Source organism: Aquarana catesbeiana, linkage group LG03, assembly GCF_042186555.1.
Source record: "Aquarana catesbeiana isolate 2022-GZ linkage group LG03, ASM4218655v1, whole genome shotgun sequence".
Classification (NCBI taxonomy): Eukaryota; Metazoa; Chordata; class Amphibia; order Anura; family Ranidae; genus Aquarana; species Aquarana catesbeiana.
In genome coordinates, this window is record NC_133326.1 from 20,301,630 (window position 1) to 20,320,559 (window position 18,930).

The window sequence follows — 18,930 nt, forward strand, 5'->3', positions numbered from 1 at the left end:
ACCATGTGCTGTTATATGTGTATATATCTTTTACCATGTTCATGTTATGTGCATATTTCCTGTACATATATGAAATAAAAACATTTTTACTGTATATGAGATTATTACTCCCTTATTGATTGTTTATTATAAATAATAAAACATTTCATAATACAATTTAAATATGGTACTATTTTATCTCCACTACCCAAGCGCTTCATTTAAAATCCCAAATCCCCTTTTCATATATATCTAGTGATATAAAGATCTATATAGAGGAATCAGGACCTCCTTCCTCCTGCTGGTGATCCCTCTAGTGATATCTAAAGATCTATATAAAGGAATCAGGACCTCCTTCCTTGTTGGTGATCCCTCTAGTGATATAAAGAGCCATATTGAGGAATCAGGACTTCCCTCCTCCTGCTGGGAATTCCTCTAGTGATATCTAAAGATCTATATAAAGGAATCAGGACCTCCTTCCTCCTGTTGGTGATCCCTCTAGTGATATCTAAAGATCTATATAGAGGAATCAGGACCTCCTTCCTCCTGTTGGTGATCCCTCTAGTGATATCTAAAGATCTATATAGAGGAATCAGGACCTCCTTCCTCCTGTTGGTGATCCCTCTAGTGATATCTAAAGATCTATATAGAGGAATCAGGACCTCCTTCCTTGTTGGTGATCCCTCTAGTGATATAAAGAGCCATATTGAGGAATCAGGACTTCCCTCCTCCTGCTGGGAATTCCTCTAGTGATATCTAAAGATCTATATAGAGGAATCAGGACCTCCTTCCTCCTGTTGGTGATCCCTCTAGTGCAGCCTTTCTCAACCTTTTCAACACAGAGGAACCCTTGAAATAGTTCTCCACTCTCGGGGAACCCCTGCTAAAAATTTGAGATCTACAACTCATGATACATTAGTGTGATGGTCAGTGGGAAGAATTCTTTCCTTACAGATAGCTAAAAAGATCAAAGGTGTCGGTGGGAACTTATCCGAGGGGCAGAAATGGCCCAATGCTGAAGGAACCTCTAGCAACCTCTGGAGGAACCCTGGTTGAGAATCACTGCTCTAGTGATATAAAGATCTATATAAAGGAATCAGGACCTCCTTCCTCCTGCTGGAGATTCCTCAAAGATTAGGGAAGGACCACTCTTGCAAAGACACTCTGATAGTTGTATGTGGCTTCTATTTATATCTGCGGGTAAGGTTTATATTTATTTTAGAGGAAGATTTAATTATATCTTTTTTTTTTTTTTTTTTTAGCTATTTATACCTAACGTTGGTGATTATGTTTGTTTCTCTTGGATGAACATGAATAAAATTTCAGATCTCTTGCAAAGTATGTCTCTCAAGATCTGCTTTTATGCTTCGTATATAAATTGTAAAAGCATATTTATATCATGAATCAGTCTCAGCCCATACATGGCCATCCTAAAACTTTGTATGTAGCCAGTACTGATAACCAGAGCTGGAATTATTGGGAGGTTATAGGAGGTGATTCCTCCCACAATTAACCACTTTGCATCCAGAGCAATTTTTTAAGTTTTATGCACACATGTTAAAATCTGCATTTTTTTTGCAGGTAAACTACTTACAACACCCCCCACCCCATATAAATACATATGTTCTGACAGCAGAGGCTCTATAGAATAAAACAGCGGCAGTTGCTATTTTTTACATTTAGGTTTATCAAACATATATCAGTAAAAAATACACTAAAATGTATTTTAGTGCACACAATATAATATCCATTCTTTGGTAAAATATGAAACACGAGGTTATGTCAAGTAATTAGACACCAAACATATCATTCCTTAAAATTTTGCATGACTGGGAAATTATTTAAAAAAGAAAGAAATACCCCAAATTTTTTTGAGGTGACACAAGTACCGATACTTTCAGTCAAGTACTCTCTGATACCAAGTACCAATACTTTGCGGTGCGATTTGTGTCTGACAAAATGAATGGGTGCAAATCGCACTTTTATTATTATTATTATTATTATACAGGATTTATATAGCGCCAACAGTTTACTTAGCGCTTTACAATATAAAAGGGAGACAATACAGTTATAATACAATAAAATACAAGAGGATTAAGAGGGCCCTGCTCAGAAGAGCTTACAATCTAATAGGGTGGGGCAGGTGGTACAAAAGGTTGTAACTGTGGGAAATGAGCTGATGGAAGTGGTAAAAGATTAGTTGGAGGCGCGATAAGCTTCCCTGAAGAGATGAGTTTTCAGGGATCGCCTGAAGGTAGCAAGAGTAGGGGATAGCCGGACAGGTGGAGGTAGTGAGTTCCAGAGGATGGGAGAGGCTCTGGAGAAATCCTGGAGACGAGCATGGGAGGAGGAGACAAGAGAGCTTGAGAGGAAGGAGGTCTTGAGAAGAGCGGAGAGGACGATTTGGGTGATATTTGGAGACAAGATTGGTGATGTAGCTCGGGGCAGAGTTGTGAATGGCTTTGTATGTTGTGGTTAGTATTTTGAATTTAATTCGCTGGGTGATCGGGAGCCAGTGTAGGGATTGGAGGAGAGGGCTGGTGGTCAGTGTAGGGATTGGAGGAGAGTGTTGGCAGACACTGAGTGGTTGGTAAGGTGGATAAGTCTGGCAGCAGCATTCATGATAGACTGAAGAGGGGAGGAGCCTATGGAGAGGCAGGCCAATGAAAAGGGAGTTGCAATAGTTAAGGTGAGAGATAACAAGTGAGTGAATGAGGAGCTTGGTGGTTTCATTTGTTAAAAAGGGGCGATTATTAGAGATGTTATGGAGGTGAATTCTACAAACTTTTGACAACGATTGGATTTGAGGCTGTAATGACAAGTCAGAGTCTAGAATTACACCGAGTACCCTGGCGTGAGGGGAGGGACTGATGGTTGCATTGTTGATTTTGATGGAAAAGTTATGGAGGGGGGCACGGGCGGGGGGGAATATTAATAGCTCAGTTTTAGAGAGATTTAGTTTAAGGAAGTGGTGCGACATCCATGCTGATATGTCAGTTAGTAGGTTAGTAATGCGAGAGGAGACTGAAGGAGTGAGGTGAGGAGTAGACAGATTTTGGTGTCATCAGCGTATAAGTAGGATTGGAAGCCTTGGGCGGTCATCAAGTGACCAAGGGAGGAGGTGTAGATAGAGAAGAAAAGGGGTCCAAGAACAGAGCCTTGGGGGACCCCCACAGAAAGGGGCAATGGAGAGGAGGAGACAGAGTTGTAGGTGACACTGAAGGAACGCTGTGATAAATAGGCAGAGAACCAGGATAGAGCAGAATCTCGGAGGCCAAGGGAATGTAGTTTATTGAGAAGGAGCTGGTGGTCAACAGTATCAAAGGCCGCAGAGAGGTCAAGTAGTAGGAGTATGGAGTACTGGCTGTTGGTTTTAGCAGTTAGTAAATCGTTAGTGAGTTTTAGTACGCACTGCAAAGAATCACATGCAATTTGAACAGGAATGCGATGTGATTCCTGTCCGAATCGCATGCAGTTTCCCCCGGCTCCTGTGTGAACCCAGGCTTGACATAGTGATATCAGCCTGGGTTCACACAGGGGCAGTGCGGGAAATTGCATGCGGTGCGGACAGGAATCCCACCGCATTCCTGTTCAATTGGCATGCCATTCTTTGAAGTGCGATTTGTGCCCATTCATTTTGCGCAGTGTATCAGTTTCATGTAATGAGAGCATTTGCGGTATCGGTGCATCCCTAGTTATCAATTTAGGCTGCATTCATTTTCAAGCGGAAAATTATGCGATTTTACCCCGATTTTTGCCGAGATTTTGACACGATTTTGTACAGGTCAAAAGGTCACCAATGTAAAATGCAGAAAACCGCCTGTAATCCACCTAAAAAGAAGATCATGTACTTTTTTTTTAGCTTCAGGCGACAGAACGCTCAGATGTGAACAGGGGCCATTGAAATGAATGGGATTTTGCTTGTTGGGCGTTATGGAACTTTTGAGATGAGCGTTTTATGAGCTGGAAACGCTCAGGTGTGAATGCAGCCTTATGACTCACAATGGATGATGGCCCTAGAATTATCGCTCTCACTATTTATGCTGCGTACACACAATCGGAATTCTTGTCGAAAAAAGATATGATCCGACAGGATTCCTCCCAAGCTTGCCTTGCATACACACGGTCACACAAAAGTTCGCTGAACTTCCGACCGTCAAGAACGCTGTGACCTACAACACTACGACGACCTGAGAAAATGAAGTTCAATGCTTCCGAGCATGCGTCGAATTGTTTCCGAGCATGCGTAGCAATTTTGCGCGTCGGAATTGCTACAGACGATCACATTTTCGGATAGGAACTTTTTCCGACCGGAAAATTGAGAGCATGCTTTCAATCTTTTTGCTGGCTGGAATTCGGCCAGCAAAAGTCCAATGGAGCATACACACGGTCACATTTTCTGACCAAAATCTCTCATCGGTCTTTTGCTGGGCGAAATTCCGATCATGAGATTGCAGCAATACTCAACATGTGAGGTTGTTTACATACACGTGCATGCGTTTGCAATTCACATGCGTTTGCGGGGTGACTGGTATGCTTTTACATTTTTGTTTTGTTATTTTTATAAATTGTATTTGAATTTGCATTTTTTATATTTTTAACCGCTTCAGCCCTGGAAGATTTTACCCCCTTCCTGACCAGAGCACATTTTGCGATTTGGCACTGCGTTGCTTTAACTGACAATTGCGCGGTCGTGCGACGTGGCTCCCAAACAAAATCGACGTCCTTTTTGTCCCACAAAATATATAAAAAAAAATTTTTTTTTCCCCTCACTTTAGGCCGATACGTATTCTTCTATATATTTTTGGTAAAAGCTTTTATTGATTGGTTTGCGCAAAAGTTATAGCGTCTACAAAATAGGGGATAGTTTTATGGCATTTTTGTTTATACTAGTAATTGCGGCGATCTGCGATTTTTATCGTGACTGCGACATTATGGCGGACACATCGGACAATTTTGACACATTTTTGGGACCATTGGTATTAATACAGCGATCAATGCTAAAAAATTTGCATTGATTACGCTCTAAATGTGACTGGCAGTGAAGGGGGTTAACCACTAGGGGGCAGTGAAGGGGTTAGGTGTGTCCTAGGGAGTGATTCTAACTGTGGGGGGAGGGGCTGTGTGTGACACGTCACTGATCACCGCTCCAGATTACAGGGAGCGGTGATCAGTGTCAGTGTCATTAGGCAGAATAGGGGAAATGCTTGTTTACATCAGCATTTCCCCGTTCTTCCTCACCGTGAGACGATCGCGGGTATCCCCGCGGACATCGGGTCCGCGGGACCCACGGTCACGGAGCTCCTGGCCAGCGCGTGCGCGCCCGCAAGCCGCCTCTTGAAGGGCAACGTACAGGTACATTAATCTGTCTGTACGCGCCCTTATGCCGCAGTATATCTGCTTGAGCCGGTCGGGAAGCGGTTAATGCAGGAACCAGCTCTACTAACAGCCGTATTTTCTGTGTTTTTTTTTTTTAAAGGCAAAGAACCGCATTATTTTTGGTGCTCAAATTTAAACTGATACTGTACTGCTATTTTTAGCCTCATGCACATTCAATGTTTTGCGATCTCTCCTGGATTCCTTTTCTCCTGGCAGCAGAGCTTTGGCAGAAAAAAAAAAAAAACACTTGTCACTTGTAAACTCGTGTAACACGTTTAGGCACGTCAAGTGCTTTGGGCAATAATTCATTTTGTTGTCCAGAATAATAATTTATTCAGGCCACTGAAATGAATTAAAGGTTAAGAGCTAAATGCGCCTAGCGCTTAGGTGCGTTTACGTGCGTTTAGGCATGTCGACTGTTTTTTTCTGCCAAAACTCTGCCGCTCCTCGGTGCACTGGCTGTTTTTATTTTTTTCTGCTTCTAAACTCCTCTAAACGCCTATGTGCGCATGGACACACAGGGGAGTTTAGAGGCAGGAAAAAAAAAAAAGCCAGACGCATACCTCCCAACTTTTTGTGATGGGATTGAGGGACATCTATTAACAACAGTATGTAGGCATAGGACACACCCCCTTAACCACTTCCATACCGGGCATTTTTCACCCCCTTCCTGCCCAGGCCAATTTTCAGCTTTCAGCGCTGTCACATTTTGAATGAGAATTGTGCGGTCATGCGACGTTGTCCCCCCACAAATAGAGCTTTCTTTTGGTGGTATTTGGTCACCTCTGCGGTATTTATTTTTTGCACTATTATCAAAAAAAAAGAACGACAATTTTGAAAAAAAAAACAATATTTTTAACTTTCTACTATAATAAATATCCCACATTTTTTTTAATTAAATTTTTTTTAAAAATGTGATAAAAAAAAGTAAAAAGAAAGTGTCAAAATAGAATAATAAAAGTAAAATAAACATTAAAAAAAAAAAAATAAATAAATTTGAAACTCCCCCGTCCCCGCGCGCAGAAGCGAACGCATACGCCGCGCCCACATATGTAAACGACGTTCAATCCACACATGTGAGGTATTGCCGCAAACGTTAGAGGGAGAGCAATAATTCTAGCACCAGACCTCCTCTGTAACTCTAAACATGTAACTAGTAAAAAAACTTAAAGCGTCGCCTATGGAGATTTTTTAGTATCGAAGTTTGGCTCCATTCCGTGAGCGTGTGCAATTTCAAAGTGTGACATGTTAGGTATCTATTTACTCGCCATAACATCATCTTTCACATTATGAAAAAAAATCGGGCTAACTATAATGTGCGTGTGGTTTTTTTTTGTTTGTTTTTTTAATGCATGAAAGTTTTTTTTCTCCCCAAAAAAACGCATTTGAAAAATTACTGCTCAAATACTGTGCAAGATGAAAAGTTGCAATTACTTTTTTTTTTTTTTTTTTTTTTTTTATTGCATTTTAGTGTAAATATGAGATGTGAGATCTTTTTGACCCCAGATCTCACATTAAAGAGGTCCTGTCATGCTTTTTTTCTATTACAAAGGATGTTTACATTCTTTGTAATAGAAATAAAAGTGAACCAATTTTTTTTTTTTTTTTTTAAAGGACAGTGTAAAAATAAAAAATAAAATAAGTAAGAAAAAAAAAAATATAAAGCGCCCCGTCCCGCCAAGCTCCCTCGCAGAAGTGAACACAAACGTGAGTCGCGTCCACATATGAAAACGGCGTTTGAACCACACATGTGAGGTATCATCCGCGATCGGTAGAGCGAGAGCAATAATTCTAGCCTTAGACCTCCTGTGTAACTCAAAACTGGTAACCTGTAGAATTTTTTAACCCCTTCCAGCCGACCGTACGCAGATGTGCGTACTCGGCTTTCCGGGGTTATACCGGGATGATGCCTGCAGCTGCAGGCATCATCCCGGTACTGTTTAGAGCCGGCGATCGGCTATCCGAGTATAACAACCGATGCGGCTAAAAGCCGCTCGGCTGTTATACCGGAGGAGTGGGAGGGGACATCCCCGCCTCCCGCCACTCTTACCGGGCCTCCCGTGCGATCGGGAGGCCCGGTGTCCAATCGGCTGCCTTCGGCGACTGGGGGCGGGCTGGAACAAAGCTGTGGGTGGCTTCGTTCCAGCCTTCTCATTGTAAACGCGGAAGCGACGTCATTTCGTCACTTCCCGTTTACTCGGCTGCCAATGGCGCCGGTTTTAAAAAAATATACAGTGTTCAGAATCGCCATTTTCGGCGATCTGAATACTGTGAAGTGCAAAGGGATCGGGGGTCTTTTAGACCCCCGATCCCTCCATAAAGAGTACCTTTCACCACCTATTACTGTCACAAGGGATGTTTACATTCCTTGTGACAGCAATAAAAGTAAAAAAAAAAAAAAGAAATTTTTTTAAACACAATTTCTAAGTATAAAAATAAATAAAATAAATAAATAAAAAAATTTTTTTTAAAGCGCCCCACGTCCCCGCGAGCTCGCGCAGCGAAGAAAACGCATATGGAAGTCGCGCCCGCATATGTAAATGGTGTTCAAATCACACATGTGAGGTATCGCCGCGATTGTCAGAGCGAGAGCAATAATTCTAGCCCTAGACCTCCTCTGTAACTCAAACCTGGTAACCGTAAAAAAAATTTAAAGTGTCGCCTATGGAAATTCATAGGTACCGTAGTTTGTCGCCATTCCACGAGTGCGTGCAATTATAAAGGGTGACATGTTTGGTATCTGATTACTCGGCGTAACATCATCTTTCACATTATACAAAAAAATTGGGGTAACTTTACTGTTTGGATTTTTTAAAATTCATGAAAGTGTCCTTTTTCCAAAAATTTGCATTTAAAACACCGCTGTACAAATACCGTGTGACATAAAATATTGCAACAATATCCATTTTCTTCTCTAGATTCTCTGCTAAAAAAATATATATAAATGTTTGGGAACTCTCAGCAATTTTCTAGCAAAAAATACGGATTTTAACTTGTAAACACCAAATTTCAAAAATAGGCTTAGTCATGAAAGGGTTAAATATCGCCCATGGAGATTTTTAAGGGTAACAGTTTGTCGCCATTCCACGAGCGGGCACAATTTTGAAGCGTGACATGTTGGGTATCAATTTACTCGGCGTAACATTATCTTTCACAATATAAAAAAGAAAATAATTGGGCTAACTTTCCTGCTGTCTTATTTTTTAATTAAAAAAAGTGTATTTTTTTCCAAAAAAAGTGCGCTTGTAAGACCGCAGCGCAAATACGGTGTGACATAAAGTATTGCAACAAATGCCGTTTTACTCTCTAGGGCAGTGATGGTGACCCTTGGCACCCCAGATGTTTTGGAACTACATTTCCCATAATGCTCTTGCACTCTGCAGTGTAGGTGAGCATCATGGGAAATGTAGTTCCAAAACATCTGGGGTGCCAAGGTTCACCATCACTGCTCTAGGGTGTAATAAACATAAAAATAAATAAATAAATATAAATAAATATATATTTATTTATATATATATATATATATATATATATATATATATATATATATATATATATATATAAAATGTTTGGGGGTTCTAAGTAATTTTCTAGCAAAAAAAAAAAAAGATTTTAACTTGTAAACACCAAGTCTGAAAAATAGGCCCGGTCCTTAAGTAGTTAAACACAATCACCAGGATTATTCACCTGCAGTAAAAATTGGTTGAATGTCCAGTTCACTGCTTTATAAATACGCCCCTTGGTGTCATTCAGGTGTACGCCAGGGGCTGTGTTCACGCTATAGGTATTTGTGAATGCGGAAAACACGTGTGTCACGCTTGTGGCGCCACTCATTGCTAATGGCAACCCAAACACAGCAAGAAGATGTGTGTTTATTGTATGTGAGGAAAAAACACGTAGTTAAAAACCAGTGCAAAGATCGGCGCTCTAAAAGGTGCACGAGCTACTTTGGCGCATTTGTCACACGCAGGAATAAATGGGGCGCCCTATGCGTGTAGCGTGACGATGGGCAAAAAAAAAAAACAGCACCTGACATCGTGTATCATTGTGTGTATGGGACCCATTCTGTTCATCTCTCTTTCTATGAGTGTAGTCAGAGGACTATTTGTATAATATTTACAATTTAATGTAAATATTTACTATGTATCCATATTTTTCAGGATGTAGAATTGAAAAATAAAATATAAATGTTTACTCATTACAGGTGACAACAAGGAAAGCATCTAAGGCTCCATTCACACTAGTGTGTCTCCAAAGTCGCACGATTTCCAATACGACTAGACATGTGCAATTCGTTCCGTTCCGAATTTGTTTTTTAATGAATTTCGACAAAATTGTTAATTCGGAAATATCCGAATTAATGAAAACCCGTTTAACAAACAAATTTTTTTCTGAATATCCGTAAATTCCAATATTCGTAAATTCGAAAATACAAAAATTTGAAAATCTGAAATAATAACTAACTAATATTAACTTAAAGCAGAGTTCCACCCAAAAGTGGAACTTCCGCTCATCTGATTCCTCCCCCCTCCGGTGCCACAATTGGCACCTTTCAGGGGGGAGGGGGGTGCGCAGATACCCGTCTACTACAGGTATTTGCACCCACTTCCTGGAATAGACTCCCGTGGGAGTCACGCCCCTTCCCACACACCCCCCCCCCATGTCTCCCGGGAAACACACAGGTCCCAGGAGATAGCGGGGACCACTTAGGACGCGCAGCGCAACTCGCGCATGCGCAGTAGGGAACCGGGAAGTGAACCCGCAACACTTCACTTCCTGACTCTCTCACAGAGAATGGCGGCGGCAGCCGAGCGACTGATCGGCTTCGCTGGACTCCTGGACAGGTAAGTGTCCATTCATTAAAAGTCAGCAGCTGCAGTATTTGTAGCTGCTGGCTTTTAATAATTTTTTTTTTAGGTGGACTCCCTCTTTAAAGTGATTGTAAAGCTTTGTTACATAGTTACATAGTAGGTGAGGTTGAAAAAAGACACACGTCCATCAAGTCCAACCTATGTGTGTGATTATATGTCAGTATTACATTGTATATCCCTGTATATTGCGGTCATTCAGGTGATTATCTAATAGTTTCTTGAAGCTATCAATGCTCCCCGCTGAGACCACCGCCTGTGGAAGGGAATTCCACATCCTTACCGCTCTTACAGTAAAGAACCCTCTACGTAGTTTAAGGTTAAACCTCTTTTTGTGTTTTTTTTTTTTTTTTTTTTAAATAACAAACATATCATACTTACCTCCACTGTGCAACTCACTTTGCACAGAGTGGCCCCGATCTTCGATTTCTGGGGTCCCTCTGCGACTCTCGCGGCTCCTCCCCACATCAGCGCTCTCCCGTGTGGTTACCTTGTCCCGAGTCCAGAATTTGCGTCCATAGACACGAATGCCAGACTCGGCCCTGCCCCCCAGCGCCCGCGTCATTGGATTCGGGAGCCAATGGCTGCGCTGCTGTCAATCTATCCAATCAAGAGCCAGGACCCCCCGTGGAGAGAGGGACAGCATGTCCTCGCCGATTGAATTCCAGGGCTCAGGTAAGTAAAACGGCGGGGCCGGTCACTACCAGGTGTTTTTTCACCTTAATGCATAGGATACAATAAGGTGAAAAAACACGAGGGTTTACAACCCCTTTAACTATTACTAATTATTAAATTATAGGTATTGGAATTTCCTTTCAAATTTGCCTGTTAGTGAACGTAACGAATTTATCCGAAGTTACGAATCATCCGAAATAACGAATGCTGTATCGAAACGAATGGAATGTAACAACTGAATTTAATCATAATAAATAACAATAATAATAACTTTTTATTATTATTATTATTATTATTTATTTTTAATTTGTCCCGTTCCACTCGTTTAGATGCGGCATGCGTTATTTCGGATAATTCGTAACTTTGGATAAATTCGTATTTCTTCCTTTCAAATTTGGCTGTTAGTGAAATTAACGAGTACGAATTTATCCGAAGTTACGAGTTATCCAAAATAACGAATGCCGCATCCCAAACAAATGGTACAGAATGAATTAATAATAAATAATAATAATAAAAAGTGATTATTATTATTATTTATTATTAAATTCATTTGTTACGTTACATTCATTTCGATACGAATTTATCCGAAGTTACGATTCATCCGTAATAATGAATGTCGTATTGAAACGAGTGGAACATAACAAATTAATTTAATAATAATAAATACCAATGAATAATAACTTTTTATTATTATTATTTATTATTAATTTGTTCCGTTCCATTCGTTTAGATGCGGCATTCGTTATTTCAGGTAATTCGTAACTTTGAATAAATTCATATTTCTTCCTTTCAAATTTGTCTGTTAGTGAACGTAACGAATACGAATTTATCCGAAGTTACGTATCATCCGAAGTAACGAATGCCGCATCTGAACAAATAGGATGGAACAAATTAATAATAAATAATAATAATAAAAAGTTATTACTATTGATATTTATTATTATTAAATTCATTTGTTACATTACATTCCTTTTTGATGCGGCATTCGTTATTTCGGATGATTCGTAACTTCGGATAAATTCGTATTCGTTACGTTCACTAACAGACAAATTTGAAAGGAAATTCCAATACCTATAATTGAATAGTTCGTTATTATTAGTTAGTTATTCTTTCGAATTTTCCTTCCTTATTTTCGGATTTTCAAATTTCCGAATTTCCAAATTGCGATCATAACGAATGACCCAAAAAACTTACAAATTTTTCGTCAGTGCACATGTCTAAGTGGGACTTTAATGGGACTTGGATGCATTGAGTGTGAAGTTGCATTAAACAGAGACAACATCAGTGGGTCGAAGTCAAAAGTGGCACCAAAGTAGTGCAGGCGTCTTTTCGCCGCGACTTCACATCGCACAGTTTTGAACGGGAGCCATTGAAAAGAACGGGGTGTGACTTGTCATGTGACTTTGATGTGTGGATGGAGCCTCATCCTGTCCAAACACTGAACAATCCTTTCCGGTAATATCTACTATGTATTCTGCACAAAACATAATACACAGACATCATATCAATGAATTTATCTAATAACCATCTAGAGTTAAGGTGCCCATACACTATACAATCTGATCATACAATCTCCTACAGATCTACCATCAACTATGTGGCCCTAAGAGCCTCCCTGATTTGACACAAATGCAATGAATTATTTAGGTTTGTCCTCATGATATATAGATATGGGAAGCCCAAAGCTCGCGTTACAATTTGATTGCACAATCTTGCAATTTTGCTTTAACAACAACAACAGCAAAAATCACAGTGTATGCCCATCTTTAGGTTGACCATATCCTCTACAATCTGATTGTACAATCTCTTGTCGATCTACCACCGACTATGCAGTACAAGGACCTGCCTGTTTTGATAATGATTGAAAAGATTGTTTAGATTTGTCATCATATTGCATAGTTTTGGAAAATCTAAAAAGGTGACCATACACTATACAATCTGATTGTACAATGTCCTTTAGATCTACTATTAACTACATAGCACAGAGGCCTGCCTGGTTTTATCCAAATGGAATGGATTGTTTTGTTTTCTAAATCGAAATGAGATCGCATAGAGATTGTACACTTGTATAGTGTATGGCTAGCGTAAATGAGATTGTACAATCAGACTGAATACTGTATGAGCAGCTTTAAGGAGATTGTACAGTCAGATTGTTTAGTGTATGGCCAGCTGTAGGGAGATTGTATAGTCAGATTGTATAGCGCATGGATAGCTTTAAGGGAATTGTACAATCACACTGAATGAATAATGTATGGTCAGCCCTAAGTAGATTTTACAATCAGATTGTATACTGTATGGCTACTTTAAATGGGATTGTACAATCAGACTGAATACTGTATGGCCAGCTTTAGAGAGATTGTACAGTCAGATTGTATAGTAAATGGCCACCTTTAGGGAGATTGTACAATCAGATTGTATACTGTATGGCCACCTTTAGGGAGATTGTACAGTCAGATTGTATACTGTATGGCCAGCTTTAGGGAGATTGTACAATCAGATTGTATACTGTATGGCCAGCTTTAGGGAGATTGTACAGTTAGATTGTATACTGTATGGCCAGCTTTATGGAGATTGTACAGGCAGATTGTATAGTGTATGGCTAGCTTTATGGAGATTGTACAATCACACTGAATAATGTATGGCCAGCTTTAAGGAGATTGTGCAATTAGATTGAGTAGTATATAGACAACTTTAAGAAGATTGTATAATCAGATTGCATATGTATAGCCAGATTAAAGGAGATTGAACAACCAGATTGCATAGTGTATGGTCCGCCTATAATATATTGGATGGTGTATGAGCATCGTAATGCCCCGTACACACGATCTGAAAATTAGATGACAGATCATCCGTTTTTTTTTTTTTTTTTTTGCATGCTAGTCACATATTGAATCTGAAAAGTTTAGCAAAGCTACAAAAATTCTCATACGACAGAATAAAAATCGGAAGTGATGTGTTGTAATGTATTTGTATTGTATTTTCGGATGATTAAACAAAAATTGTATGATCTGGTATCGTACGAGAAAAATTTTCGCGTTTGTCTGATCGGATAATAAATCGAATGAACTGTCGTGATCGGCTCTCGAAAGCTCTGTACTAACGATCCGATTATCGTACGATCGATTTGAAATCGTTATTTTTCATCTGATTCTCGGATCGTGTATACGGGCCATGAGGGTGATCAGCACACAGCGTGGATTCCTGTGGCTGGAATGACAGGTGTGTGCAAAGATCTGTGCCCCCCCCCCCCCCCAGCTCATACAATGACAACGTTCACACTTCCAGCGATCGATCACCCGAGGTTGGGGGCAGATCTGTCTGCTTCCAGCCTCGATCTCAGCAGGTCATCGCTGGCTGTCATTGCACAGGCCGAGCGGCTGCAGACTCTTTGCACACCTGTCATTCCAGTCGCAGGAATCTGCAGCCTCTCGCTGCTGGAGTGATAATTGTCTGTGTAAATGCACCCTATAGAAGATTGTACAGAGATCGTACAATTGGATTGTATAGTGTATGGCCAGCTTTAGATAAATGAAACAAGTAGGCACAATGCCACATAGAGAACACACGCACAGGTATGTGGTAGTGAAAATGGAACATTACTTTGTATCATTACTTTTATCGTGTTACCTTGTATTGTCACTTTATATAATTACGTTTACATTGTTACTTTGTATCATTCCTTCTATATCATTACTTTGTATCGATGCTTTCTTTTGTTACTTTTAAATCCTTACTTTGTATTGTTTGCTTTTACTTTGTATTGTTGCTTTTAAAATTATTACTTTTATATCATTTCTTTGTATCATTTTTTTATATTATTACTTTGTATCATTAATTTTATATTTTTATTTTGTATCGTTACTTTTACATTGTTACCTTTAAATCCTTACTTTGTATCGTTACTTTTATAACATTACTTTGTCGTTACTTTTATATCATTACTCTGTATTGTTGTATTTTCTATTGTTACTTTATATCAGTCCCATCACAGCAATGATCATCTCTGCACATACACATACAGGCTATAGCATACCCCAATTAAAGTCTGCTACCTATATAAAGTGTGATATAATGTGATGTATAGGATCAGGACTATACCTGCTTGTGCTGGATTTCCAGATTGGTGATGGGTTTTGGTAGCGGAGGCGTCTTCTTGTCTGGCAGCCCGTTCTCTATGGTCCCATTGGTGGTCATTGTGGAGTGCAGTGGTCAGGTGGAGTGGAGGAAAGCTCTGGATATGTTCTGTACAGGATTTCCCTGGAATCCCTCTCTGGACAGACAGGGGAGCTCCTCTCCCTTTAATAACTCAACTTCATTGTGTCATTGGAGGAAGAAACTTCTTCTGATTGGCTGAAAGAGACATCCCTGCCCCACCCTCTTCTCTTTACAATGTAACAATGTGATTGTACAGATGTGCTCATCACACTGATGTCATTTACTGGATTGTTCATTCATGAGATGATCCCAAATCTGTGTTATCTGTGTGTTTCCTCTATAGATAGACATGTGTGTGTGTCCCCTATAGAGAAGGATCAGACATCTATGTGTGTCCCCTATAAGCAGATGTCTGTGTGTGAATGTGTGTGTCCCCATATAGAGAAGGATCAGACATCTATGTGTGTCCCCTATAAGCAGATGTCTGTGTGTGAATGTGTGTGTCCCCATATAGAGAAGGATCAGACATCTATGTGTGTCCCCAATAAACAGATATCTGTGTTTGTACCCTATAAACAGATATCTGTGTGCGTGTGTCCTCTATAGAGAAGGATCAGACATCTATTTGTGTCCCCTATAGACAGATATGTGTGTGTCCCCTATAGAGTATGATCAGACATCTGTATGTGTCCCCTATAGACAGACATCTTTGTGTGTATCCCCTATAGAGGATGATCAGACATCTGTATGTGTATCCTATAAGCAGATATCTGTGTGTGCCCCTATAGAGGAGGATCAGACATTTGTATGTGTCCCTATATACAGATATCTGTGTGTGTGTGCCCCCTATAGAGAAGGATCAGACATCTACTTGTGTCCCGTATAGACAAATATCTGTGTGTGTCCCCTATAAACAGATATCTGTGTGTGAGTATGTGTGTCCCCTATAGAGAAGGATCAGACATCTATGTGTCCCCCCTACAGACAGATATCTGTGTGTGTGTATGTATGTGTATCACCTATAGAGGATAATCAGACATCTGTATGTGTCCCCTATATATGGATATCTGTATGTGTCCCCTATAGAGAATGATCAGACATCTGTATGTGTCTCCTATAGACAGATATCTGGGTGTCCCTATATACAGATGTCTGTGTGTGTGTGTGTGTCCTATAGAGGAGGATCAGGCATCTGTGAGTGTGTCCTATAGAGGAGGATCAGATATGTGTGTGTGTCCTATAGAGGAGGGTCAGGTATCTTTGTGTGAACCCTATATAATAAGAACAGACATCTGTGTGTGTACCCTATAGAAGGACTGATATATGTGGGTATCCCGTATAGAGGGAGAGCAGACATTTGTGTGTGTCCCCTATAGAGGAGGATCAGATATTTGTATGTGCTCCCTATAAGCAGATGTGTGTGTGTGTGTGTCCCCCCTATAGAGGAGGATCATACATCTATGTGTGTCCCCTATAGACAGATATCTCTGGGTGTCCCCTATAGAGGAGGATCAGACATCTGTGAGTGTGTCCCCTATAGAGGGAGAGCAGATATTAAGATTTCTGTTTTTCCCTATAGAGGAGGATCAGATGTGCCCCTATAGACAGATATCTCTGTGTGTGCCCCCTATAGAGGGAGGGCAGATATCTATGTGTGTGACCCCTGCAGATATCGATGCATGTCCCCTATACAGGGAGGGCAGATATCTGTGTGTGTCCCTTATAGATAGAGGGAGGGCAGATATCTATGTGTGTGTCCCCTATAGAGGGAGGGCAGATATGTGTGTGTGTGTGTCTCCTATAGAGGGAGAGCATATATCTATGTATGTGCCCCTATAGAGGGAGGGCAGATATCTGTGTGTCTCCTATAGAGGAAGGGAAGGTATTTAGATATCTGTGTGTGTGTTCTATAGAGGGAGAGCAGATATTCAGATATCTGTGTGTATCTCCTATAGATGGAGGGCAGATATCTGTGTGTCCCCTATAGATGGAGGGGAGATATCTGTTTGTCCCCCATAGAGGGAGGGCAGATATCTATGTGTGTCCTCTATAGAGGGAGGATATATATCTGTGTGTTCCCTATAGAGGGATGGCAGATATCTGTGTGTGTGCCCCCTATAGAGAGAGGGCAGATATCTATGTGTGTGTCCCCTATAGAGGGAGAGCAGATACCTGTGTGTGTGTCCCCTATAGATGGAGGGCAGATATCTGTGTGTGTGTGTTCCCAATAGAGGGAGGGCAGATATATGTGTGTGTGTGTTCCCTATAGATGGAGGGCAGATATATATGTGTTTGTCCCCTATAGAGGGAGGGTATATATCTGTGTGTCCCCTATAGAGAACGGGTTGATATCTGTGTGTGTCCCTTTTAAAGGGAGGGCAGATATCTGTGTGTGTGTCCCCTATAGAGGGAGGGCAGATATCTATGTCTGTGTCCCCTATAGAGGGAGGACAGATATCTGTGTGTGTGTCCTATAGATGGAGGGGAGATATCTGTGTTTGTCCCCCATAGGGGGAGGGCAGATATCTATGTGTATTTCCCCTATAGAGGGAGAGTATATATCTGTGTTTTCCCTATAGAGGAAAGGTAGATATCTGTGTGTGTGTTCTATAGAGGGAGGGCAGATATCTGTGTGTGCCTCTATAGAGGGAGGGGAGATATCTACGTGTGTGTCTCCTATAGAGAAAGGGCAGATATCTGTGTGTCCCCTATAGAGGAAGTGCAGCTATCTATGTGTGTGTCCCCTATAGAGGAAGGGCAGATATCTATGTGTGTGTCCCCTATAGAGGGAGGGCAGACATCTGTGTGTGTGTCCCCCCTATAGATGGAGGGGAGATATCTGTGTTTGTCCCCCATAGAGGGAGGGCAGATATCTATGTGTGTGTCCCCTATAGAGGGAGGGTATATATCTGTGTTTTCCCTATAGAGGAAAGGTAGATATCTGTGTGTGTGTGTGTGTCCTATAGAGAGAGGGAATATATCTATGTGTGTGTCACCTATAGAGGGAGGGCAGATATCTGTGTGTGCCTCTATAGAGGGAGGGGAGATATCTACGTGTGTGTCCCCTATAGAGGGAGGGTAGATATCTGTGTCCCCTATAGAGGAAGGTCAGATATCTGTGTGTCCCCTATAGAGGAAGTGCAGCTATCTATGTGTGTGTCCCCTATAGAGGGAGGGCAGATATCTATGTCTGTGTCCTATAGAGGGAGGGCATATATCTATGTGTGGGCCCCCTATAGAGGGAGGGCAGATATCTCTGTGTGTGTGTGTCCCCTATAAATTGAGGGTAGATATATGTGTGTGTCCCCTATAGAGGGAGGACAGATATCTGTGTGGGTGTCCCCTATAGATGCATGGCAGATATCTGTGTGTGTCCCCTATAGAGGGAGGGCAGATATCTACATGTGTGTCCCCTATAGATGGAGGCCAGATATGTGTATGCCCCTTGTAGAGGGAGGACTCTATCTTTGTTTCAGGATCACCTATGTGTGATAGATGTCACATTCTTTCCTTAATGCTCCTGTCTGGGAAGAAGTGCAGAATATTTGGTCTTTAGGAGATTCCCTTCATTAGCTATCTTTAGTTTTCTAAAGCACAACAGCAAACTTCTTTTTTTTTTTAATTCGGGAGGCATATAATACAACCCCTGTCAGTTCTTGTTTCTTTTTGCCCACGGTGTCCCATTGAGGAGATTTCTCTTCATTTCCTGTCCCATAACCACAGCAGGAAGTGCGAAGAAATCCATCCAAAGTGAGGGAATCCCTGGTTGTTGCCAGAACTGTCTCTGTTGGAAGAATTTCCATCTATCCCTGTTCTGGTGACAACTCATAATTTGGGATTTTCTTTCATTCTCAGTGATAATGGAAAAGAGGAC

General features: G+C 40.9%; 1 protein-coding gene across 1 annotated transcript in view; it reads right to left on the bottom strand.

Annotated features, from left to right (window-relative positions):
• The window catches only part of ALDH1A3 (aldehyde dehydrogenase 1 family member A3), a 74,594-nt gene extending 59,388 nt beyond the window's left edge, over positions 1-15,206 (bottom strand). The window contains exon 1 of the mRNA XM_073618363.1: positions 15,000-15,206. Within this exon, the coding sequence (XP_073474464.1) occupies positions 15,000-15,095 (96 nt within the window). The 5' untranslated portion in view covers positions 15,096-15,206. The remainder of the gene's footprint in view (positions 1-14,999) is intronic.
• Between the last annotated feature and the right edge of the window lie 3,724 nt (positions 15,207-18,930).